At 45.1% G+C, this 25,990-nt stretch overlaps 2 protein-coding genes across 3 annotated transcripts; one reads left to right on the top strand and one right to left on the bottom strand.

Annotated features, from left to right (window-relative positions):
- The first annotated feature begins 184 nt into the window (after positions 1–184).
- IGFBP1 (insulin like growth factor binding protein 1) lies at positions 185–5,114 on the top strand. Its single transcript, XM_012458556.2, has 4 exons — positions 185–603; positions 2,120–2,241; positions 3,447–3,575; positions 4,440–5,114. Exons 1-4 carry the CDS (start codon positions 267–269, stop codon positions 4,569–4,571), a joined length of 720 nt encoding a protein of 239 aa, XP_012313979.1. The 5' UTR covers positions 185–266; the 3' UTR covers positions 4,572–5,114.
- A 10,842-nt stretch (positions 5,115–15,956) lies between these two features.
- Positions 15,957–24,855, bottom strand: IGFBP3 (insulin like growth factor binding protein 3). 2 transcript variants are annotated; one of them, XM_012458567.2, is made up of 5 exons: positions 24,320–24,855; positions 20,769–20,995; positions 20,117–20,236; positions 18,387–18,525; positions 15,957–17,437 (listed from the first exon to the last, which is right to left on the bottom strand). In XM_012458567.2, the coding sequence occupies exons 1-4, from the start codon at positions 24,720–24,722 to the stop codon at positions 18,400–18,402; spliced, it is 876 nt and encodes a 291-aa protein (XP_012313990.1). In that variant the 5' UTR covers positions 24,723–24,855; the 3' UTR covers positions 15,957–17,437; positions 18,387–18,399. The 2 variants fall into 2 exon arrangements, with proteins under 2 accessions (XP_012313990.1, XP_064222767.1); XM_064366697.1 differs by having other exon boundaries at positions 24,302–24,837.
- Between the last annotated feature and the right edge of the window lie 1,135 nt (positions 24,856–25,990).

The raw sequence follows: 25,990 nt of genomic DNA, 5'->3' as shown, positions 1-25,990 counted from the left end.
AATCAAAACCATTTACCCTCCTCCCACCGAAAGTTTGCATAGGGCCTTGGGCGCACGAGCAAAACAAACTTATTTTGAATACTCAGCTCCTAGCGTGCCGCGCTGCCAATCATTAACCTCTTGGTGCAAGTGGCGTCACCTGTGTCCTTTATAAGGCGCGCGCTGTGTCCAGCGAGCATTGGCCACTGGCATCCCATCCAGCGAGCATCTGCCTCCGCGCCACCCTCCCAGAGAGCATCGGCTGGGTCTGCTGCCCCCGCCTGGAGATGTTAGAGGTCCTCGCTGCCGGCGTCTGGCCGGTCCTCCTCCTGCTGACTGCCCAGGTGACAGCCGGCGCTCGGTGGCAGTGTGAGCCCTGCCCCCCCGAGAAGCTCACGAACTGCGATCCGGTGCCCGACACGTGCCTGGAGGTCACCCGGTACGCCAGCTGCGACTGCTGCCCGGTGTGCGCCCTGACTCTGGGAGAATCGTGCGGCGTGAAAACTGCACGCTGCGCCCGGGGACTCACTTGCCAGCCGCTGCCAGGGGAGAAGAAACCGCTGCGCTCCCTCATCCTCGGCAAAGGCGTCTGCATTCAGAAGTCTGCCAAAGCCGAGGCTACAGGTACCACAGTCCCGTCCCCACCCGGTACCTCCTGCCCTGCCGGCACCTCCCGTGCCCACTCCCCTAACTGCTGAGTGGGGCTGGAACCTGCACGGGCTTGTCCACTGCTAGAGCTTGAAACCAGAGCACTTAGTTGGGGAAGGAGCTTGTGTCACCCAGTGGAGACCGATCATTGCATGGTCTTGACAGGACGTATCCCGGGAGAAGAAGGAAGATGTTCCAGGGCACACACGGCTTAGTGGAGACTCAAAGAGGAAGCTCGCACTTGGCCCTGGTAGTCCAGTGAGTCTTAGAGACCCAGACGCAAGAGTAGAGGGGGGCGGTGGGGCTGCCTCCGCAATTGGGGTGCTACCCTGGGACCCCCACCAGTCTCCCTGCCAGCATGTGGGCAGCTCCAGTGGCTGGAGCATCCGGGAAGGCCTAAGAAGGGAATCCCTCCTGCTGGCCTCCCCAGGAGGTGTTTGGAATGTCCTTTGTAATATACGTCCTGGATACAATATGTGCTTCCCAGATGTTTACAGAACATAATGTGAGAGTTGAGGCTAAAAGCTTCACTTCCATTCATTGCCATAGAAAAACAATGTTTGATGTGTATGTTGTCCCCTAGGAACATGACAATCAGGTTCTTTCCTGGATTTAAACAGGGATTTGTTTGTAGTGGGAAGTGGAGGAAATGCCTCTTTCTCTACTCTAGCCCCTATCTCCTCATCTGGGTTGCTTGCACGTCCTGAGCCATTCTTGGAGGAATCAGGACTTCCATACCCTGACAGGAATCTGTGTGGGAGTGAGTGACCCTTCCAAGGAGGGAACAGGGTTTTCCTGTGGATTCTCTGCCCTTTAGAGGAAATGAAATGGAGTTGTCTCACTGATCCTCAAGGAGATAGATTTCTACAGGGGGTCCTTTATAGCCAGTTTGCTGATTCTGTTCATTCACCTTTAGACTCTATCCTATTGGCAGGGTGGTGGGAGGTTGTAGAGAAGTCCCTTAGGATGTGGGAAGGCAGGGGCCCCAAAATAGAAGAGGGTAGTACTTTGGGTCAGGAGAACTGCATTCTAGATTCCACTTCTGCCTAGATGAACTCTACATCTATTCAGGGATATTAGTAAAATCTCCATTTTAAGGATGGGGAAGCTGAGGTTTTGAGGCTCCCCACTAATGCTGTTAAGAATTGAACTCGAATCCTGCCTGGCTTCATTAGGGCTGTTCTCAGCCTCAGCAAATGTGTATGTTGCTCCCCTCCCCTCCTGCTTTAAAAGCAGAAACGTCGGGCACCCTTGCCAGGCCCTGAAACTTACTGTTGTCAGGAACAGAGCTGGCATTGCTGTTGGGTCATCACTCTTCCTGGAAACCATTACAAGGTCCTTTAAAAAGTGAGAGTCAGTGAAAATCTTGTTAAGGAACGTGGCCATCCTCATGTCCCAGCCTGGTTTTGAGGGAAGGAAGTGATCTTGTGGGGGCCTGAGAGGTGCAGATGCTTTGGGTGGGCTCATGGGATCTGTAATGTTTCCCTTCCAGATGACACGGATACCTTTGGGGAGGAACTTATGGAGAATTCCCATCGGCCTGCCTCTTCTATACAGGATCGTTCCATGGCTGACGGCAGGACGGATATCGAAATCACCAACAATAATTCGAAGGTGAGGCCCAGAAGGTGGGTGATGGGAACTCTCCTGTCAGAGGCTGTGACAAGCAGGCCTGGTTCACTCCTTCCTGGTCCTGAGGCCCTGGAAATAAATGCTTTTCTCCCAAAACCTAGGGGATCTTTTTCAGTCAAACTTTGTCAAGCTGTGAACACAAGGACTTTTAGGAGAGGAGCCCCCTGGATGCAAAGAAAATGTAGTTCCTGATGATAGGTTACTTCATGTCTCTGAGCTTTTCTGTTAATAAGAGTGTCAGAGCACTGAGTTACATTGTTCCAAAACTTAGTACAAGGGCCTAACTGCTCTCACCCCCATTGTATCATTTGCCTCCCTTTAAAAACATTCTCATAAAATAGACGTAACATAAAATGTACTGTTTTAGCTATTTTAAAGCACAGGTTTCTGTGGCATTAAGTAATAGTAATTAAAGCCCAGTATTCTGCAGCCCCGACCAATATCTATCTGCAGAACTTTTTATCTTCCCAAACTGAAACTGAACTCATTAAACATCAACTCCCCATTATCTTAACTAATGTCTGTTCTGAATTCTACCACTTGAGGGCGACAGAGAATCAAAGTCGGCGTGACTTCAAATGGGGAAAAAAAAAATTACTTCCACAAACATGCTCACCCAGAAAAAGGGAGGATGAAACCACTTTCTCAACACTTCAGAATTTCATCTGAGAATAACAATAAATGGAGGAAAGTTAATTCTGAAATTATCCGGATGACTGCCTTAATCCTCAATTGATTTAGTTTATGTAAAATAACCTTGTAGATGGCAGAGATGTCCAAAATCTAGAAATCTCCTCTGCTAAATTATTAATTAAGAGCTTGCCCACTCTTCTTCTAGCCAGATGGCTGCTGCCAGAAGTATTCAGTAGGTGGCAGGGGGCAGTGGGAAGAGTTTTGTGGTATTGGTGAGGCTCTTGCCAGGGGATGTCTCTGTGCAGGTGTTGAGAGAGTGATTGGTGAGGGAGAAAATGGTGTTCTTGTTCTTTGTCTGAACAACTCAAGACAGAGACTAACCACAGGTGGAGAAGAGAGGCCCAGATGGGGCACATCACATGACACCTAGTCCCACGACCCCTTGGCCAGATCGTAGGGTCACTCCTGCTTCTATAAAACCTCTTCCATCAGTTGTCTAGACTGATAATTCACTTTCTCTTGTTATATATCCTAATGTCAAGTTATTTTCTTAGGAGCCCTGCCGAAGAGAACTTTACAGAGTCCTAGATAATTTAGCCAAGATCGAGGAGTCAACAGGAGAACGAGTTTACAGATTTTATCTGCCCAACTGCAACAAGAATGGATTTTATCACCCCAAACAGGTAGGTGCCCTTGCCAGTGTGCATTGTTAGGGGAAGTGACCACTACCCTACATGCCTGCCGAGCCATGATCATTCATGGCAAAGACTGTCCACTCCCAAGAAGACACTAGAACTGGTTGTATTGAGCCAGATCCACTCCTCTGGGAACCTGGAGCCGCTGGGTCAATGTGTCACAGCCAGAGGATGAAAACCTGCGCTGGACCTGGGGCCCTCGGGCTAAGCCTGAGCTCCATCACTCAGCAAGCCAATAGCTACGGAAAACTTTCCTAGGCCCCCTAACGCTTGCATCTTGGGTTCCTCACCTATTCAAGAGAGGAAGGGGACAAACTTAACTTAGGAAAGCAAGTATCTATTTGGACAGCTCTTTCACTTTTTTCTCCCTGACAAAGGGAAAGGAACTCTCTAATAAAACCAGCATTTCTATGGCTTAGCAGATAATAAATGAGATCAAACAGACCAAGACATCATGTTGAGGAGTGCTTTAGGCCTCAGTATAGTACAGGTTCTGTGGATTTTACTGGGAGAAACTGAGGACTAGACCCTGCTTCACGGGCAATGAACAGTGGGGCGCACATGGGACATGTTCCCTCTGGGTTGGGCTCCCCTGACATCGGGCTATGAAGCAGACAGCTGTGCGCATACTGTACTGTTTAACACGTGGGGGGAGTCATTACTGCACATGCCACTCAGCCACAGTCCAGGAGGGTGTTGGGTGCGCCTGCACCACGGGCAGCTGGTTTCACAGCCGGGACTCTCGAGTTGGCTCTGCAGTGCTCGGCTGCACTGATAAAGGGGCCAGCTACGGCTCTACTTTCCCTGTCAGCTTGTCATCTGCTGCTCTTGACCTTGGTCCTGTCTTTGCAGTGTGAGTCAGCCTTGGATGGAGGGCCGAGGCTCTGCTGGTGCGTCTACCCTTGGAATGGGAAGAGAATCCCAGGGTCTCCAGAGTCCAGGGTAGACCCCGACTGTGACTTATATGTTAATGCACAGAACTGAAAACAGATGAAATAACATTCTGTCACGTGAAATATTTAAGCATATAGTATATTTGTACTGTAGAACACACACATTTTAATATGTATGCATATGTTATATAGTAACTACTTTTTATACTCCATATATAACTTGACATATAAAGCTGTTAGTTTATTTATTCACTGTAAGTTTATTTTTCTACACAATAAAAACCTGTACTATATCAATTTGTATATCATGAAACACTTCTCATCATATTGTATATAAATGCTTGCATTTCCACTCTTTCAAAGCTCCGGCATCTGTTTTAAAGAGCGTGGAAAAATACTGCCTAGAAAATGCGAAATGAAATACGGGGTAGTTTTCAGGTAGTTTAAAGGAGGATGGTTGACTTGTAGATTTCACCATTCACGTTTGATGTACATGTGAAGGGAAAGTTAAAGTGTTGATTACATAATCAAAGCTACCTGTGGTGATGTTGCTACCTGTTAAAATATACATTGGATATGCTGTTAAACACGTGGCTATAGTGGAAACATTTACAATAAATATTCTGCATGGAAATACTGTTATCTCTGTGGATTTTTTTTAGTGATATTATCTTTGTTTCTGAAACCTCTTCGTCCTTCACCCTCACCTTCCCTTATGCATTTTGTGCTTTTGCGATATCAAGATGGTGTTTTGGGTCTGCAGAGCCCCTTGTCTCAACTACTCTAGATCTTACCCTGGCTGCCCCAGGGTTCCCACTTCCCAGTGGCATTGGGACATTCCTCCTCTGCCTGGCCAGGCTGGGCATCCCTGTGTCCCACCTCTTCCTTAGTCCCCTTCCTTCCCAGGGTCCTTAGCCTCGTCCTCTCGGTTTGGCTTGTCTCTTCCCTTCAACTTGTAAAGAGGCACAGGGTTTCTTTCCTCTTAGACACAAGACAGAAGTGCTTCCTTGGTTTTGCCCCTAGCCTTTCCCTCGCTCACCCTCCCTTCCCGCTAGTCTCCTTCTTCCGCAGGGCTCCCGGCATCCTCTTGTCACTTCTCTTTCCGTGACTGAGCCCTGACTGCATTTCTCTTCTCTGCTTCTCAGACCTCTTCCTCCTGAACACTGTGCCCTGCTTGGTTTGCCCAATGCTGCCACTCCTAACTCTTGCCCACCCTGTTGACTGCTCCTTTCCTCCCCTCCACATCTTTCCTGGCACCTTGCCTATCCTAGGGGATTCCATTCTGTCTGTTGGTTACCTCCAGCCCTGTCTCTGCGACTCCCCCTATTCTTTGCCAGGAGGACAGCCCATGCTTTTTCTCACCCCAGGCACCTCTTGGAGGCTGGGCATCGACGGCTGCTTCTCTCATCTGTGGGGCTGGTGGCCTCCCTGACATTCTGGGTTGTCCCTGGAGGCTCCAGCTCCCTATCTTGGGCCTCCCCTTTAACCCTCCAACCCCACAGCTGCCAGGGTGCCATCCTTTCTGCCATGCCCCCAGAGCTGGTATGTAAACTCAGTACTCAGATTCATCAAGAGCAGAAGCCAGCCCGATCTGGGAGAGGAACAGACTGATAATTGCAGCCCAGGACCAGGAGGTGTGTTCATTTGCTCAAGTAGTGAAACCACATCTGGCACAGCAGCTGCAATTGGAATCACCTCTCCATTAAGCTTATAATAATTCACTGTTATTCTCCAAGATCTATCTTTCTTCAGCACAGGCCAAATAGCAGAGCTCAATGGGGGCGTGGTGAGAATCACCATTCCCGCATCTTTCATGTCCCTGATGATGGCACTAATTTCTGCCATCTCTCTGGAAATGCAATATTGCTTCTGAACAGATCAATGTCAGTTCAGAGCTAGTGCCCTAAGTTCCTGAAAGGTCTGATTACTTCTTTTTCCTCAATGCACAGTTACCCTGGTGAAAGCCTTTAGGTCCCTCTGGAGAAGACTGGGAGAAATACTTTCAACAGTGTACTGGGGTCCTTTCTCAAGGGGGCCCAGTCTCCTCTTTATTCGAGGGGTTTTGGGTCCATAAACTGGCTCAAGTCTGAGACTTGATCGAGGGGCCAAGGCTCTCTGTTTTTATGATTCAAATTAGATTTTTGTTCACTTGAACTTGAACTTTCCTGCTCATACAAATCAGTAACAGTTTAGTAGGCTTCCTATCAATTTCACTTCTAGAAGTTTCATGATCAAGTAGCCAACACCATAGGTCCACAGGAGCCTGCCTATTCTGATGCTGCTTTGGCTCTGCTGTCTGTTAGAGTAACCGCGCCCACCTTGGCTTTGTTGGCTGACCGTCTCCCCCTTGTCCCCGCCACCCTTGGGATCCCAGTACTTTCACTGCATTTATGTTTCCCGATTCAGCAGCTGCAGCTCCAACTGTAAGGTCTGGCCTTCAGGGAAGAGCAACGCCAGAGCTCTTCTTGTATGCTGAGGCTCCCGTCACCAATGTATTCCTCACGGTCAAGGTGCAAGGTGTGCCCTTTGGACCTTCCCATGGTGGATGAGTCTTAAATGACAAATTCCCTCTGACGTTCTAGTCTCCCTAAGCCTCCGAGTTCATTTCTACTGTAAATCAAGGCAGACCTTGCAGTTCAAGATCTTTTGGCCTAAGCCACCTTTTGGTCTCTGTTTCAGCCAGTTAACTAAATAAACTGTTGGAGCCATTTCTAGCTTCCTGAATCGCAGCCCTAAACACAGAGTCTCTGCTTAGTGAGCCTATATTAATAAGTTCAGCCTAATCCAACTTTTTGTTCCTTTCACCATTACCCTACACCTCTAATATCAATTCCCACACATATTTTCTGGATTTCTATCATATAAGTTAGAATAACTCAAGTAGTTTTTTTGAAATGTGGTGCATCTCCTCGTGGGTTACATTTTGTACCCCACTTTTAGGGATCTTATGGGACCTGAGTCTAGTTATAAGTAGAGTCAAGGAAGGGTGGTTGGGGTGAGTCTTGAGAAGAAGCAATATTGTTTTGCATGGCGACTGCCTCGGGGGAGGCCATTACAGTATTTTCAGGGAATACTAAGTGAATCCCCTCAGATGGGGGTGTAGAGTCTGCTACTACTGGCAAAGAAAACTCAGCAGCATTTAGGGTCTCAACGTCTCCATCTTCATCAGGGTCTCCCCATACATTTCTGATGCTGAAACATGATGCCATGGACGATCAGTGTTGTTTTTATTACCGGAAAGGGAGTTATTAGTGTCTCTAAATATAATCACAATAGGTAGCCAATTCCAGAAATCCCAGAACGAATTCAGAAAACTTGTCCTTAAAATTGAGTTCCTGCAAACGCCATTATTTCATCCCTTTTTATGGCTGAATAGTATTTCATGGTATACATATACCACATTTTTTAAGTCCACTCATTGATTGACGGGCTGTAAACTCAGCACTCAGACTCGTCATTTGGTTTGGTTCCATATTTTTGCAATTGTGAATTATGCTGGTATAACTTAGATGAAACTGGAGGCCATTATTCTAAGTGAAGTAACTCAGGAATGGAAAACCAAATATCATATGTTCTCACTCACAAGTGGGAGCTAAGCTATGAGGACCCAAAGGCATAAGAATGATACAATAAACTGGGAACTCAGGGGAAAGGGCTGAAAAAATTTGGATTTTGGCTTTGGTTGTGTAAGAGCATTAGGGCTGTGGGTGGCATTCCTTCTTTCTTCTCCTTTCTCCCTGTTTCCCTCAATATCTTCCTTCTATAAAAATTATTTTTTAGTTACAGTACTCTTATATGAGGAAAATAAATTTATAGTAGAAATAGAAAACAAAGAATTTCTCATAGTCTTTACATAGATACTGATTATGTGTATTCATATACGATATTTAAAAATGTTATGACCAGAAGAAATAAAGCTTTAGGAAATAAAATTAATTTCATAAGTCTTGTTATATTGTATTTAGGAATAATTGACTAAATGTTTAAAAAAATCATAGTGCAACTCAGAGACTCATATTAACAATTGTCCTTAAGGCCCTTGGTTGAAAGCTGCAGACTTTACTGAGGCTACGTTGAAAACCATTGCTCTACTTCCCTTAATCTTCCCTTAATAATTCTTTGGCTTCCCCAGGAAGCATGTGCACTCACGCCCTGCCTTTCTCTTACTGCTTCTTTGGCCATGAAAACAGATTTTGCACAACTCCAGGGGGCATCTTTCATGTTGTGTTCTCTGGGCTCCAGGATAGGGCATTCACAGGGACTACAATGTGAGTTGTGTCCCCAGCATGGTACAGGGGCTGAGTACCACCACTGAGTAGGAAGGATGCTATCAGCTTCAGTTCCTCCATGAAAGAGAATGAAGAGATACTGGCTTGGTCTGAGAACAGTGACATGGAGTTAGAGCCACTTTTCTACGCAAAATGGTTGGCCCTCCTTCATCTTGGTACTGTTGGTGCAAAGGATTTCCACAAGAGATGTAAGACAAGAGGACAGAGCAGGATGCTCTGGGAGATCTGGGAGAAATAGTACAGACTGCCCCCGTGGCATCTTGGAAAATGTGGGAGCTTCTGTGAATCACTGACGCTCTAGTCCAGAGAAGATGGAACACCAATATTTACTCTGAAAGATCTTGTTAGTGCCATTACTCTCTTGTCCTATTAGAATGGTATGAATGTCAGGAAATGCTTACAGGACACATACATTAACTGAAATATTAAAGAAAAAAATAAACAGTTCTGCCCTTGAAAGAAGAGAGCGCCTTCAGAGTGGGACATACTAACCCCCTCCTGCATTGGTGCTCCCCTCTGGTCTCTCAGTTTTCACCGAGCCTCCAGCAGCCCTGCACTCTCACCTTGAATTTCTTTTTTCCCACATGATAGTCCATGTGGTCATCGCTCTCTCTCTTGAAAGCTAGCTTGTCAAATCTGATCTTCTGGCCCCCTAACAAGCTTCTTTTCCAAACTTCCATACTTCATGTCTTCATCACAACCTTTCTGTGTGAGAAGATGTTGAAGTATGGGATTGTTTTGCAAGAAAGCAAGCAAGATGGACAGATGTTGGCAAGCTTTGGGGCAAGGTAAACACGTTCACTTCCAGAGTTACCCACACATCAAAGCTATAGAGAGAGTGGGAAATTATCCTTGATACATCCCTGGCCTTAATGTTCCTTGTCGTTTCTCTCTACTCTAAAACTGAGACAAAAATCTTGCTGACTTTGCTCTTTAATGACTCTGTCTTTTTATAGTTTGGTTTGAACTCTTACCATGTCACACCTGGGCTGTTGCAGCAGTTCTTTTGGGTTTGCCCCATATTTACCCAATCTCATTTACGCATTCATGCATGCATGCATTCATTAAAAAAAAATTAATGAACATTAATTATGCCATAAGTGCTAGGGAGGTAACAACACCAAACAGGGAAGAATCTTTCTTCTAAAGAAGTTGGTAGTTGTAGGGGAAGGAGGTGGGGAAGATGATAACAACCACAAAAGTAAGTCAAGTTCATGAAAATATACTGAGATAGTGCTGGAGTTATCAGAGGAAAGAGACAAACTACTCTGTGTGCAGTGGATTAGAGGGCTTCTCAGAGGAATGGCCTCCAGGCCATGGCTTTGAAGGATGAGCAGATAGGATGGCTCATCTGAGCAAGATGGAGGAAGGACTAGTTTCAACAAAGGAAAATACAAGATCCAGAGAGCACACTGTGCATGCAGGGGTTGGTGAGCTGTTTGGTGTCATAAGAACACAGGCTATGTTTATGGGCATTGATGAGAGGTGAGGTGTGCTGGGAGTTTTCACTATGGGCTGTAAATGTCAGGCTCTGAGTTTTGATTTAGTTGGAAGGCAATAGGGAGCTTTTAAGATTTGGAGGCAGCCTGACAGTGTGAGATGCTTCACCAACCTGCTCCCTAGTAAAACTGGTGAAAATTATTAAAAAGCAAAACAAAACTACAGAAGGTGACATGGGCTCAGTCCATCAAGATAGGGAGGGTGACACCTCAGAGTGGCCCAGGCAAGGCAAAGGGAGCTGGTGTTTTATGTTCTCTGAGACGATTTTACATTATGTCTTCTTTTATGTTATAATTGGTTGGTTGTTGCTGGTGGATAGAAATAAAATTCACTTTTGCATATTTTTATACCTGGGCATACTGCTAAATACTCTTATTATTTATAATAATTTGTAGGTTCTATTATTTCCATGTAAATACATGCAAGTAGTGACAGTATTTTTCAACTAAGTCTCTTTTTTGTCTTACTGTACAATCTCAGTTCTCTCATGGTGTGGTGAATGGAAATGGTGCGAGTGAATATCCTCGTCTGATTTATGATTTTAAAGAGATTGCTTCTAATGTTTGTCCATTTATGATGGTGCTTGCTGGGTTTTGTTCTTCAGTATATTCACATCAGATAATGGGTGTTCTCTTACATTCTTAATTTATTAGAATGTAATAAATTTTATAAACTGCTTTTACTATGTCCATTAAATATCACTTCTCTCTAATATATTATGATACATACATTTATATGTTTTGTAATATTAAGTTATTTCATACAACTGGAGTAAACCCAAGTTGGAAATAGTGTAATACCTTTCATAGGGACTAAGGAGTTTGCTTTATTAATAATTTCCTTGGGGCTTTTCACTGATGAACAGAATAGGCCTGTATTTGTCTTTGCTTGATTTTGACTTTGGGGTTATATTGGTTTTGTAGAATAACTTAAGGTATATTCTTTCCTTTTACAGCTTCGTAGAAAGTTCTTAGTGAATGGGATGATCTGTTTCTCAAGCACTTGGTAGAACTTATCAAACAATTTGGTGTTTTGTGAGAATGTTCAAACTATTTCTTCAAATGTGCTATAGTTACAGGAATATTTAGGTTTTCAATTTATTCTTGAAAATAATATTTTCTAAGAAATTTTACATTTTGTTTACATTTTCAAATTTGGTATTATATAGTTTGGCTGACATTTTCTTGTAACCTATTCCGCTTTTTCTGCTATATCCCTTGCTTCATTGATCATGTTAATAATCGTAACTTTTCTTTTCCTCTTGATAGCCTTTCCCAATGTTTGCCTCTGTTGTTAGATTTTTCAAAGAAGCAAATTTTGGTTTTGTTGGTCTTCTCTGTTGCATTTTCTTTTTTCTCTGTCATCGCTTTTTCCTCTCAGTTTTATGACCTCTTCTCTTTTGTGTTCTTTGGACTGATGCCAACCTCTTGAGGATCACTTAGTGGTTTTCAGGCTGTCCTCACCTAATGTCGACTTCAGGCTTCTATCTCCTTTGAACCTCAGATCCTGCTTGCTTTCATGATCATCATTAGCATTGTCTAGGAAGTTTGGATTTCAAGACAGTTTTCAATTTCTGCACAGTCTTTAATTTTAGTATTAATTAGTCCTTTAACGTTGAATTATTGTCTGTGTGCTTTTTAAATTTCTAAAAATGTGGGGATTTAAAAAGATTATCACTGTAATTAATTTAAAATTTAATCACATTGCGGTTATAAAATATTGTTTGCATGGCATCTATTCTTTCCATTTTGGAAGTTTCCTTTATGACCTAATATGCAATTGATTTTTAAAAATTCTTCATATGTTCTTGAGAGAAACATATATTTTTTAGTTGCTCTAAATGTGTTCCTTTGGTTAGGCTTGTCAGATCTTCTAAATCCCTACTGATACTTATGTCTGTTTAACTATCAATAATGAAAACAGGGTAAACATTTAAATTTCTTCCCACATTTATCTTAATTCTAGTTAAAATAGTTTGAAGATATTTTATTAGGTGCATACATGCTTGGACTTGTTAAATACCCCTGATTTACTAACCTTCCTATTATTTTGTAGTAACTTTTTCTATCTCTAAGAAAACATTCTTGGTCTTTTTTTTTTTTTTTTTTTTTTTTTTGAGACGGAGTTTCGCTCTTGTTACCCAGGCTGGAGCGCAATGGCGCGATCTCGGCTCACCGCAATCTCCGCCTCCTGGGTTCAGGCAATTCTCCTGCCTCAGCCTCCTGAGTAGCTGGGATTACAGGCACACGCCACTGTGCCCAGCTAATTTTTTGTATTAGTAGAGACGGGGTTTCACCATGTTGACCAGGATGGTCTCGATCTCTTGACCTCGTGATCCACCCGCCTCGGCCTCCCAAAGTGCTGGGATTACAGGCTTGAGCCACCGCTCCCGGCCTCTTGGTCTTAAAATCTATTTTGTCTGATATTAACAACTACTAGCTTTGTCTTTGTTTTTGTCTGATATGTCTTTCCCATCATTTTTCTTTCAATCCTTGTCTGTTGAACTAAAATATGTATTAATTTAAAATCTATTTTGTCTGATATTAATAACTACTAGCTTTGTCTTTGTTTTTGTCTGATATGTCTTTCCCATCATTTTTCTTTCAATCCTTGTCTGTTGAACTAAAATACATATTAATTTTTAGGCATGAAATCTGTCTTCATAGTGTAATTTTGGCATCTGTTTAAATGTAGGTTTCTCAGTCTTGGCTCTATTGGCAATTTGGTGGGATAATTCTTTTGGGGGTGGTGGTTTACTGTGCATTATAGATTGTTTAGTAGCATCCCTGACCTAGATGCCAGTAACATTGTCCAGTTGTGAAAATCATCAAGGACTCCAGCCATTGCTTGTTGTCCTCTGTGAGCAGCAATTTCCCTGACTGAGAATCACTAACTTTTTAGTATTGACAGTTGAGTATTTCCATATCACTTTGGTTTATTATTTCTATTTATTCTAGTCTTTTTGTATTTATAAAGTACTGATTATGACTTTTTTTTTTTTACTAGACAAGCTCTTTTTGATACCCTCTAGAAATTTAGTGTACCACGTTATTTATTCCCTTTCACTTTATACATGTCTTCAGCATTTCCAAGATTTGTTCCCTTCCTATAGAAGGTCTTCCTCCAAAACGTTTTTAATGTGCTTCTTTTGTGTGGCAAATGTCCTGGATTTTCGGTACCTCAGGATATTTGATCATGCTCTCACTTTTAAAGACAGTTTAGCTGGGTGTAAAACTCTAGCTTCTAAATTATTCCCCTCATCTTCCTGTGTCTAGAGTCACTCTTTAAAAATGTGGTGTCAACTGACACTCATTTCTTTATCTGTGATATGTTCTTTCTGTGCTGAAACTTTGCTATTTTAAGATTTCACCATAACTTACCAAGCAATGCTTTTGAAATTGTATCCCTTTTTACATTCTATGAGGCCTTTCAATATAAAGTCTTCCTTTTTTTTTAATCCTAAAGAAAATTATCTCTGTGATTTCTTTAGGTATTTCCTAGGACTTCCATTATTTATACCTGTTTCTGTCCTTCATTTCTCTCAACTGTTCTTTTGTATTTCCCAGTCATTATTCTTTCTGGTTCCTTCTAAGAGAGTTCCTCAACTTTTTTTCCTCTTTACTAAATTGTCCTTTAACCCTTTTTTTTTTTTTGAGATGGGGTTTTGCCTTGTCACTCAGGCAGGAGTGCAGCGGCACAAACATGGTGGACTCAAACAATCCTCCCACATCAACCTGCCAAGCAGCTGGGACCACATGTGCACACCATCATGCCTGGCTATTTATTTTTATGTAGAGATAGAGTTCTCACCATGTTGCCTAAGGTGGTCTCAGACTTGTGGATTCAAGTGATCTTCCCACCTTGGCCTCCCAAGGTTCTGAGATTACAGATGTGAGTCACTGTGCCTGGCCTAGCTGTATCAATTTTTAAATTCCATCTGCTTTATTCTTTATTTCAAGTATTAGATATTTCTTACTGCTATGGCTTGAATGTGTCCCCTCCAAAATTTGGGTGTTGAAACTTAATGGCCAATGTGATGGTAAGAGTTGGGGACTTTAAGGGTAATTATGTCATGAGAGATCCTCAATAATGCATATTTCAAAATAGCTCTAAGAGAGGATTTTGAATGCTCTCACCACAAAGAAATGATAAATGTTTGAGATGATGAATATGCCAATTGCCCTGACTTGATTATTATACAATGTATACATGCACACTGTACCCCAGAGATATGCACAAATCATTTGTCAATTAAAAACAAACAAAAGAGTAAACTTCTCAATGAGACCTTCCTTGGCTAGCTTTTCTAAAAATGAAATAAAGGAAGGAAAGAAGGAAGGAAGGAAGGAGAGAGAAGATGAAATAAAGACAACAATCCTGCATTAACAATACTTGACACTTCACATTTCCCTTATTTTTTTCCCTATAGCACTTAACACTATTGAGCACCCTATTTAACCCACTGACTAACCTTTATTGTCTTTCTTTACAAGGGCAGTGATTTTATATGTCTTGTTCACTGCTGTGTGCCCTTCTAGAACATAAAAAGTAGATAAACAATTCTGTCTGAATGTGGGACAAGGAGTGAAGCCAAGACCATTTCCAAGGTTTGGGAAGCTGGCTGGATTAGGAGGTCAGGGCTGTAGAAGACGCCCACACTTCTTGGAGACGACCAGTGGGTTGGTGGAAATTTAGGCTCATTGCTCAGTCATGCGGTAGAGACAGGGGCATAAAAATGCAGCAAGTTTTTCTGAATGAAAAGAAACAAATCATGTTCACTCTGGAAATTGTTGAGGTTGTATCAAAATAGAAATAAAATAAGAACATTATTTACACTCACATAGCAAGGGTTAATGTTTCTGTGTATTTCATTTTAGATTTATGTGTGTATGTACACAATGTAATTGCATTCTGCTTTTCTTTTAGCTCACCACAGACATTTTTCTTATTGTAACTCTTATTCAAAAACATTTTTATCGGTGGCATAATATTCCTTTATAACAATGCATTTCAGTTTAAAATGCCCTTGTACTTAACTGTGCACATCTCTGATGATGCCTGTGGGATCTGTTTCTGCAGTGGGATGACTAGTTCAAGGAATTTGATCAGATCAGAAACGTCCCTCTGGACAGGCTGCCACAGCAGAGAATCTGGAATCCCATTAGGACACCCTCATCAATACTGGTGATGGTTATTTTTCCTAAAGTGTGTTGATTTGATAGCTGAATCTTAGGAAGCTGTTGTAGCACCTGCATCACCTTGACTCCCACGGAGGAGACCACCCTTTCTTGTTCATGTGTGTGTGTGCATGTGCAGGTTGCTTGGGTGCATGTGACCTTAGGAGATAGTGGAATGCTGCTAGTGTTAGATGGACAATACAGGACACAACCCCAAAAAGTCAAGGACCAGTCACGTAGGTTCATGTTGCTGCCCTGATCAAACCTGCCCACAGTCCGTCCCAACAACACAACCTCCTAGAATTGGACCATCTTGCAGATATGACCTAATGACTCCATAGGCTGCCCACGAAGCCATGGAAACTGACTTGGGTTCTTTTGCTAGAGATGAAAGTAGGGTAATGCTTGTGTTTGTGAAGTTTTCTTCTACAGCTAAACTATTTTCCCCTTCCTGGATTATTTTATTAGTGATACAAAACCCAGAGACAGTCAATAACAAAGGGAAAACGATTTTTTTTAATGGTAAAAACTTTATTTACTATTTATAAATACATAGCAAGACAAACTTCTCAAAAATACTTTTTCCCCAAAAACTTAATTAAAAAAAATAAAGAAAAGCTAATAGGTAAGCAGAATGTCTTGAGACCCCTCTGTGTTTTCAAGGAGAGCTCTGTGCAGCATGTGTCCACACCGAGGGCTGCAGCAGGGCAGAGTCTCCCTGATCCTGACTTTGCCAGACCTCTTGGGTTTGGCCTCCAGGAGAGCAGCCAACCCCTGGACATGAGCTCCTTTCCTCAGTCATGGCCACAGTCATATCAGATAGCATCTCTAATATTTCATCTAGGATTATGTAGTATAGATCTTAATATATTTAGGGCTATGTTGAATACAATGTTAAGAAGAACGTAGCTTCTCTGCATATATATGTGAATTAAAAAGAAACGGATGAGAATGACTCTAAGGTCAACAAACACCGGTGATTCTATGCGCTCTTAGTGTCCTGGATGGGTTCCCCAGCAAGCCATCCCTCCTTCCTGTTCTGATACTACTATTCTTTTTTACATTGTGCCAAGGAGGACAAAAGATGAGAGATGAAAATAAAGCTTTGCCTTTAAAGAGCTTATCTTCAGAAATAAACTTCGTCTTGAGTTACTGAACTACAAAACACTATTTTCTGCAGTCATCCGAAGAACTGTGCCGTTATTTGTGATGTCTCTGAATGTGGAGGCTGACTCTCCCTGTCTCCCTGTCCATCCTACTCCATGGGGCCACAGCAAAAGCCATCCTGGGCCATGTCTTCAGGAAGCTTCCTGAAAAGGAGGGCCCGAAATATCTGCCTTTATAGGTTCCCAGAATGCCCTAGAACATTCTTGGTCATTTTTTTTTTAAACAAGTAGGACTCCACCTTATTTTCTCCAATAGTCTCCAAGCAGTGTAGATCACTTGAAGATATGAACAGTTTTCTTGCCTGAGGGACCCAGGCCCTTGCTTGAAAAATGATACCACGGAAGGCTGTGAGCCCCAGGAGTGTGCGTCGGGATGTCCAGATGACCGGGGTTTAAGGGTTTTCCTATTCTCTATAAAGCATGTGCACACTGTACAGGGAGTGGGGTGAAGCGTATTCTCTACATAGGCAACACAGCTGCCTAAGTCATGAAGGCAGTGGTCAGCCGCTTGGGCTAACACGTGTTAAGCATTCAATGGCTGGGGGGATGAAGTCTGGGTGCTGTGCTCAAGTCTCCGAGTATTTTGATAGGAAGCGACAAGAAAATTCAAACTGCTTTTTGCTGACTACTGGAAAGTGAAAAGATGCTCAAGTTTGCCATTCGAAGAAACCATAGGCATTTCAAAAACCTCTTTCTAAACTTTGGTTTTAAAAAAAAAATCAGTTCACCACAAACAGAAATATAAATCAAGGCTGTTAGCCAGCCGCTGGTCATGTCCTTGGCAGTCTTTTGTGCAAAATAAGGCATATTTGAGCTCCACGTTAACTGAAACAAAAAGAAAAAGAAATATATTGAAATAATTCCCTCAAAATCAAAAGAGCTGGACTCGCGCCCTGAGATATCCAGCATAGCCTGCAGACCAATGGCACTGGGTCTGCAAGTGCGGTGCTGGGGTCGCAACCCACATTTTTAAACAAAGTCAAGAGTACTATATGTGCTCACAGTGTTCACTGTCAAAGAGTTGCCCTCAAATTAGAATTACTGTTTCCAACTTGTAAGGAAAAAAGAATCCCTTATAACTAAACGTGCAAATTTCTTCTGCTTACTAAATGTGTCTTAATAAAATGAAAGAAAATATATTTATTCATTTCCCCCAATAGTTCCCTCATTGATTAAAAGAAAAAAGAATACTAGATATGATAGCATTCTTTAAAATGATTGTTTAAAATTTTATTTTTCCATCAGATTTAAATGAGGTTTATTAAAATTGTATTAGCCACAGACTAATATATATTCATAATATATTTTACGGGAAAAAAATAGCCACATGTTCAGACTAATGCTCTCCCAACTGAGCTATTTCAGCTGTCTCCTATTCACATCTTTAATTCAGCAGATTCTTTTGGATTAAAACAGTTTTCCTGTGAGGATAAATGGACCACCAGACTTCACAGGTAAAGCCTAACTGAAAATCTTCACTTCATGTGAGGATGAATGACAGCTTAGGTGCTGTGAGTTCTCTGAGATAGAGCAGGGCATCCTGGGGCGCCCTGGCTGGCCTCTTTCCCCACGCTTGTTTGGTTGGGTTGATGGGGTCTCCCTCTCCCTGCACCCCTCTGAGGGATCCATCCTATTTGCTTGACTCTTTCTGGCCCTGAGCTGCAGCTCCTGGGTTTGCAAGCCTGGGGAAGGGCTGGTGGCCACACCTACCCCCGAGGCTGGTCCAAAGACAGTGAGGCCCTGGAGCTCCAGGCTGCCCCTCCTGAGTGCTCACCCTTAGCAGGCATCTACTTGCTCTGCGTGCTGTAGCAATGCACGTCCTCCTTCCCCTTGGTGGTGTAGCCGGGGAGAGGCTGCCCATACTTATCCACACACCAGCAGAAGCCCCGCTTCCTGCCTTTGGAAGGGCGACACTGTGAGAGAGAAACAGAAGACGGAGAGGTGAATGGCCCTGGGTCTTGTGTCAGGTCGGTTGCCAGGGCCCACGAAGGTTTGCCAGCATGATTATGCTATGCTGACCAAGCACAACAGAAATTTCAGCTAAGGCTACATAAGAGCCACGTGTGCCTAGGCTGCTGAGTGTGCACCTATGCGTGTGTGGGTGTAATTTCCTTCTCCAAGGAAGAGGGGGTGAGGGCAGTTTTGTATTTCTAGGAATGTAAGGTGGACACCAGCCCCTGTAGAATCTCTTGGGCCTGCTGACTTCTCTGCCAAATGTGGGACTGAGAGCATCACGTCTGCCCGGGAACGTCACAGCTGTGCCTTTGGAGCCCATGTCCAGCCTCACACGACACCTTGTCACTAGGAATTTGTTGAATGAATGACTGATAGGAAATGTGGGTGTAAATAAGAGGCTAAAGAAACAATGGGAGTAGAGGAAGGCTTAGGCTCTCTGGCTGTGGCCACCACTATGAACCCTGGAGTATGGTTACCCTGTGGCCACTGTGGCTCAAAAGCTCTCCGAAGGCCAATTATGTAGATACTATGGTATCAATTGTCCAATTAGAAAGTCAGTTGAAATAGTGCCATCACATAACACAAAGGCTATAGAAGCACATTTACTACAGCTGAATGTTACTACATCTTAAATTTATTTGATTGTTTTCAGCTTGTTTAATTGGGATTTTAGGCACATGACTACATTTGGGGGGGTGGCTGATGTGTAGCCAGGATTCTCACTCAATTCCTTTTCCAGGAATGGGACTGTGTTGTGATATAAAGATTTTGAAAAGACTTGTTGTTTGATGTTGATGACCCTCATGTCTTCTTCTCACTTGGGCTTTCTAAGGAAATGCCAGTGAGTTGCAGGAAGACAGCAGCACGGCCGGTTTGGAAAGCCTGGCTGTCCCCAGCATGGACGGAGTGTCCGATTTCACGTTCCATTCCCTCCACACCAAGACAGACACCTGGTGTGGGCTGGGGATGACCAGGCTCTCCAAGCTGGTGGTGCTTCAGTCTTCCCCCACCTCACTAGCATCTCCTTGAAAAGCCCAAGGGAGACAGAGACATGGGAGTCATCAACATCAACAACAGCCTTTTCAAAATCTTAGCATTGCAACCGGCTCGCTATCAGGAAGGCATCAGTAGGAAAGGGGAGCCATGGGGGATTTCAGGGTTAACTTTTCGTGGTACTTGTTTGAAATGTCACTCCCTGACGCAGCATTCACAATGTGTCAACATGTCCACTTGCAGTTTATCAAGGGTGCCCCTGGGCACCATCTCGTCCACTCTGTGGGTGAACCATTGAAAGGGCAGCAGTGGGAAATGGGTGGCGGACAGGCACTAGGGTTGAGGATTTTGGCCGATCTAGCAGCACTCAGAGCAACAAGTCAAAGCAGCCCTCGGTTCCCCCTCCTGAGACTGGCACCAAGTCCTGGGCACTGGCATTGCACAGGCTCAGGGTTAGAGCTATGGCCAGAATAGCCTGGAGACTGGCGAGGTGGGTTTCTCTTCTGTGTCAACAGAACCGGAAGAGGAAGAAAACACGCCGAGGACCTCACTCACCTGCTTTTTCTTATAAAATCCCTTCCTGTCACAGTTGGGAATGTGGATACCCCTGGGACTCAGCACATTGAGGAACTTCAGGTGGTTCAGTGTGTCTTCCATTTCTCTACGACAGGGACCCTGGGGATCAGGAAGGGCCAGAGCAACAGAGTCATGGTTATTACTCTACAATGGGTGCCACACAACTACCAAAAGTGGGACCTGTAATATGTTCCTCAGATACCTTATGTCTGATTTAGCAAGAAAGTACCCCAAAGAAGCTAAACATCACTCCCTGTCTCCCTTTTGCTCTTCCCAGAGTAAGGCACAGAAACTGGTATAGAACCAATAGCAGGCCCATAAGCATAGAGGATGAGTAAACAAAATAAAATTATCTTCATGAGAATATATTTCATTATCTGCAGATGTCTTTATGACATCCCATGTACTTCTAGGTATGTTATTTCAGCTTGATCCTCATAAGATTCTCCAAAAGTGTCAATATATTCTTTATGCAAGGAGAGGAGAGAGGTGGGGCACAGCGGAGCTAGGGACTGCCCACCCATCAGCGAGATGCTGGGGTTTGTAGAGTAAGAATTGCCCTCGAGAGGCTCTGGGTACCCAGGCTTGACAGGTCTTGCCCTCCTACTTTAACAAGAGGAAAAGCTCTCACGTATTCTGTCTCCCGCCTGGACTCGGAGGAGAAGTTCTGGGTATCTGTGCTCTGAGACTCATAGTCGACTCTGTAGCGCTGGCTGTCTTTAGCATGCCCTTTCTTGATGATGCCAATCTTTGAATGGTGGGGCTGGGACTTGGGATCAGACAGCCGGTGCGTGCTGGAGACGGACAGGCTCTCCACACTGCCAACGCTGTGGTCTTCTTCCGACTCGCTAGCATTTCCTTGAAAAGCCCAAGGGAGACAAACACATGAGAGTCATCAACATCTATCAACAGTCTTTTTAAAATATTAATGTTGCAAGCAGGTCACATGTAAACGACAATATTAGTTGACAATCCAAACAAGTTTCTTTTTTTAAAAAAAACCTCGATGAAGCATATTCCATAATACTGCTTGCTACATGGTGGTTGTTCTACCTCAAGAAGTTATCTTGAGGTAGAACCAATAGCAGGTCAATAAGCATAGATTTGAAAGTCTATCTGACAGCCTCTTCTAAGTAGCTGCAACTAAAGAAGGCAGACAAATGCTTAAGCGCCCCCTCAGTAGATGGTGAAGGCAGTAGGCTTCATCTTCCACCGGCAGGGGGCAGATCCGAGCCACAGGAGGCTGCCGCAGCGCTGGCTCAGAAATTTTGCAGGCAACTCCAAGTGTGGTCCTCCCACCCGTGAGAGCAGCGGCAGCCTAGGGGACTTGGAAGAAGTGCACATTCTCCATTCCAGAAATGCTGGACTGGTGGCAGCAGTCTGAGTTGTAAGAAACTCTTCTGGGAATGCCGACATTCACCCAAGTTTGAGCAGTACCGTCCTCAATGCTACCAGGTAAACAGGTTTATATGAGCTTGGTGTCCAGCTCAGATGTGAAAACTGAATTAATATCTACCAAGTGTTTTGCCTCAGGGGCTCAGGATCATGCAAGCACTTGGTGGTTTGTTTTCTAGGTCCCTGTTACATCCTTAAGACTCAGGGTCCACACAGACCCTGTGCATCCTGCTGGTTCCCTCCTGGGTGAGTCCTCCACACCCCCGGTGAGCACAGGAGCACATGGATGCAGACAGTGCCAAAGTCCCACCCACGGCTCAGACTTCTAAGTGCCAAAGAGCTTTTCCTTCCCTGGGTGGGGGTGGGGGAGGAGAAATCCCCCTCCAGCAGATCTCTCTTTGATAATCAAAAGTGCTAGATGAAGAAAGTCTGATACTTAAAATGGATGCTGGAATATTAACAGTTTAATTGGAATTTTAAGTATATGACTAAATTCGAGATTGAATCTGTAGGTAGGATTCTCTCTCCATTCCTTTTTCAGAATGAACTTGGAGGGGCTATAAGCCCCTATGGGGATCAAAGGCTACATTCAGAGCCCATGCTCCCAGGGCCGGTGTACCATGCAAAGCTCAGCCCAGCACAAATCTCTGAAGGGCTTCAGCTTAAGTCCATAATTGAGAGTCATGAAATTCCTCTACTACAACAAGCAGGGCTATACTGTCTAACCCTAGCAGGGAGCTCAGGTGGCCCATCTGCTCCACAATCTATTCTAGAAAGCTACCAGGGGCTGCAATGATTTGGCTGCAGATGCTCTGCTCTCCTCTGGAAGTGGCTACTGGAAGGTCACTCACTTAGGAAAGTCCCTCTCCTCTCTGGGTCTCAGTTTCCTCACCTGCCAAACAGCTTACTGAGGTCCTGCTGCAAAGTTCCCCAAGGGGTTCCATGCCTTGGGAAGCACACATTCCCAGGGTCCAGCCCAGAGCCTCACAGAGTAGGTTCCTACCTGCTAGGATTTGGTTTCAATTTCTTTTAATCTTAGCTTTCTTTCTTTTTCAAGAAAATATTGACATAAAACAGATATTAAGAATGTAAATACTCTAAGAACATGTAAATAAACAGATTTACATTTCTTTTCCAAGAACCTTGAGTAATTTCTTAAATTTCCTCAGTTTCTTCTTAATGCCTGGGCTGCAGACTAGGACATGAAAACAGTTCTATTTAAAGCAGCAGATAATTGTGACTTCTGGCTGTCATAAATTTACCCTTTTTTGTCAAATGGACTCTAGAAGTCACTTATATCTTTTTATAATCTTACAGCCCACATCAACCTATTCTACAGAGCTACTAAGGTGGTAATCATAATGATCGCTAAAGTCTAAGAATGACAATGTATATCAGTAATTCTAAGATCATTTTTTGAATACCCCAAAATGTACAATAATATACAACATTTGGCAAATGACATAACTTTGCCCCGAGGGACAAATGCCTCCAGCAGCTCTAACAGCTGAGCAGACCCATTGTGCGCTTAGGCATCTGGAATCTTGCCTTTCCACCAATCCAGTGTTTCTCAGGGATGAACAGAGCCAGCCTTGCTTAGCAAGGAAATAGCTTTACCTGATGGTGGAAGGAAATCTACAGTTACATAAATTATAAAGGGACTGTTCATCCTGCTAATCCTAGATAGGGGCCTGCCCAGTGACATCTGTCCAGTGTGATTGTTGGGGAGTTGAGGGGATCAGGATGGGGAGAATTCTCCCAGTCTTCAGCTGTGCAGGGCAGGAACTTTATTTCTCATATAATTAAGTGAGGCTGGCTAAGAATGCTGGAAACACGAATAGCTGCCAAACCCATTTAAAAAAAAAACCAAAAACGCTCTTTTTGAAGGGAACAATGTGATGCCCTTACCAGAGTTGCCGCCTGCCTGATAGCCTGATAGTGGCTGAGCCAAGAGAGTATCTGTCAAAAGTTTGCATTTTTCCTCTTTTGGGGCTCTCCTTAACAACATCTCATTCCCCCTATTTCAGATTAAGAAGGGAAACAGCCCTAGCACTGATTCCAGTTTCCTTCCCTGTCATTGAAATTGACTTGGTCCACATTGCCCACACCCCCCAAGCACCAGGAAGTTTGAGGTTGGTACAAGTGCAGGGGTGACCTGGGGTGTACGAATGGGATAGTACTTAAAGTGGCACTCGGGGTTCAAACCTACACTCTGTTGCAGCCTCTGTTATTTCTTTTTCAACTTCGGGTTTTCCAGCCGCAGAAGATACCAAAACCCGAATCCACTTTGTTTTTGGAACCAAGACTAGACATTACTTTGCAAACCAAAAGTATTGTGCAAATGTCAGTATTTTAAAAGAGAGGTATCATTTCCTACAACGTACATGCCCACCTTCCCTGGTCCAAATCCATCTCTCTCTGTCCCCCATCCGTAAGCATCCCTGGGATTGCAGTCCACACCCCCGTGCTGGGCTAGGAGGATCTCCTGCGTCCAGGATCTTTCCAACAGCTAAGCTCCCCTCAGCCCCGGAAACCCTTAACCCGTTCTCACTGAAAGCGCTTTGCAATTTACAAGCACTCTGCAGTTGGAGAATCGAGCAAGCAGAGGGCCGGCTGGGGAGGGTTCCTTCGGCGGCTCCCTCACCCGTCGGGGCCTCAGTTTCCCCACATACTATCTCCAGTGAGAGGAAAACCAGAGTCGCCCGCAGCAGCACCCAGCAACCTCCAAGCCCTTCGGCGCCAGTGCTCCGGGTGCTGCGCGCAGTGCACCTGGCGCGGGCGGCTCACCTGGAGCGGGCGGCTCTGGCAGCAGGTGGGAGCGCGAGCGACTGACGGCACTGGCGTTGACGCAGAGCCCTCGGCCGTTAAGCAACGCCTGCAGCGGGCGCGCCTCGTCGGGTGACGGCTGGCAGCGGAGGCCCGAGCCACAGCGCTCGGTGTAGACGCCGCACGACTGGCCCTCGCGCAGCGCGCAAGTCAGACAGCAGCCGCAGCCCGGCTCGCGCACCAGCTCGGCGCACCCGGTGGGCGGAGGCGCGCACTGGGCCAGTGCACGCGCGTCGCACGGCTCGCAGCGCACCACGGGACCCAAGCCCGCCGAGCTCGCGCCAGCCCGCGCCCCCGGCGGCCCGGCGACCAGCACCAGCACAGTCAGCGCAGCGGCGCAGAGCCTGAGTCGCGCCCGCAGCATGACGTCCGTCACTGGGGCACGCTGCTTGGCAGATCGGGACGCGCAGGGATGGGGCGACAGAACGCGGCGCGAGGCTGTGGGATCCAGGCAGGAAGCGGTCGATCCTTAGTGCCCAGCCGCAGCGTTCGCATCTGGGCGGCCCGGGAGCGCCTGCCGCTATATAGAAGCCAGGGTGGCCGAGGACACGCCCCGGAACGGCGCGCCCAGGAGTGGGGGCTGGGGGGGCGGGTCGGCGCAGGCACGGCTGCGGGGGCTGGTGCCTCGCCCTGAGCAGCCGGGGCCGAGCTCGGGGGCGTGCATCTCGCGACTCGCCCGGGCACCTGCTCCCAGTGCGCACGCCCGGAGCCGGGTCACCTTGTCGTCTGCAGGAACCAAGATGTGCCCGGTTACCCCGGCACCCGAGGCCACTTCAGCGCCCTCGGTCTCCGCAGTCACTCCTGGCCAACTCAGCACCCCGACCTCCTCGACGCCAGCGCCCTTCCCCAATCCGCTCTCCGAGTGAGGTCGCCCGGCGGCCAGCCAATGTCGGGGAAACTGGCATGCACCGCGCCGCATTCGTTGTGTACCTTGCGGAGCTTTCTAAAATTTAATTCCGCTGGCAGGGGCAGTCTTGGGACAGTTCTGATTTACATTTGGGTCTCAGGGAGCCAGGGCCTCTCCCTCTTTTCCCGTCCACCTCTCCCCCTATATCCATACAGCTCCCTTTTATACGTATATACCCTCCTTTTAGAATGGAAAGACCGATTTCGTTGTCTTTTGCACTGAATAAATAAATAAATAATTGGACCTCTACAAAGAAAAAGAGACAGAAGACAAGAACAGACAGACAGAAATTCAACTGTGGGATTGAATTTACAACCACTGGCTGTTCACATCCCCAGGCGCTCACACATATGCATCTGAAGATGCTCCCGGGGCCTTCGCGCCTTTCCTGGCTTGCTTCTCCACGCAGGAAGACTCACACCTGCTGCTACACCGCAAGTCCCCAAATGACAGTGGACTGGCAAGCGAATGCATCCTTAAGGCAGAACTTTTCAAATATTTTAAATGACAGCTGTTCCTTTTGTTTTGGGTGTTCTCCCTGATTATGTTTTCAAATAGAGTTTAAACCCACGACAAAAGAATAATAAAGGCAATAAAGTGGGCACTGCTGAAGCGTAATGAACCAAATAGTCCTTAAAATAGGCAATTTCTGTTGTCATTTTTTGAAGGCGACTTCGTATCCCGGCACTAAGTTCTCTCTGATGCGTTGGGATTCTCGCTTATCT

This window comes from Aotus nancymaae, unplaced genomic scaffold, assembly GCF_030222135.1.
Source record: "Aotus nancymaae isolate 86718 unplaced genomic scaffold, 86718_ANA_hifiasm-v0.15.2.pri h1tg000065l, whole genome shotgun sequence".
Classification (NCBI taxonomy): Eukaryota; Metazoa; Chordata; class Mammalia; order Primates; family Aotidae; genus Aotus; species Aotus nancymaae.
The sequence above is the reverse complement of the archived record's forward strand: the minus strand, read 5'-3'. Positions and strand labels throughout refer to the sequence as shown.

Bases quoted from the DNA above. Each gene is read 5' to 3' on its own strand.
- IGFBP1 (XM_012458556.2), top strand. From the start codon at position 267: ATGTTAGAGGTCCTCGCTGCCGGCGTCTGGCCGGTCCTCCTCCTGCTG. The intron at 604-2,119 runs GTACCACAGTCC...TTTCCCTTCCAG, and splicing joins TGCCAAAGCCGAGGCTACAG to ATGACACGGATACCTTTGGG. The intron at 2,242-3,446 runs GTGAGGCCCAGA...TTATTTTCTTAG, and splicing joins TCACCAACAATAATTCGAAG to GAGCCCTGCCGAAGAGAACT.
- IGFBP3 (XM_064366697.1), bottom strand. From the start codon at position 24,722: ATGCTGCGGGCGCGACTCAGGCTCTGCGCCGCTGCGCTGACTGTGCTG. The intron at 20,237-20,768 runs GTGAGAGCTTTT...CCTGATCCCCAG, and splicing joins CCAGGCGGGAGACAGAATAC to GGTCCCTGTCGTAGAGAAAT. The intron at 18,526-20,116 runs GTGAGTGAGGTC...TCTCTCTCACAG, and splicing joins GATTTTATAAGAAAAAGCAG to TGTCGCCCTTCCAAAGGCAG.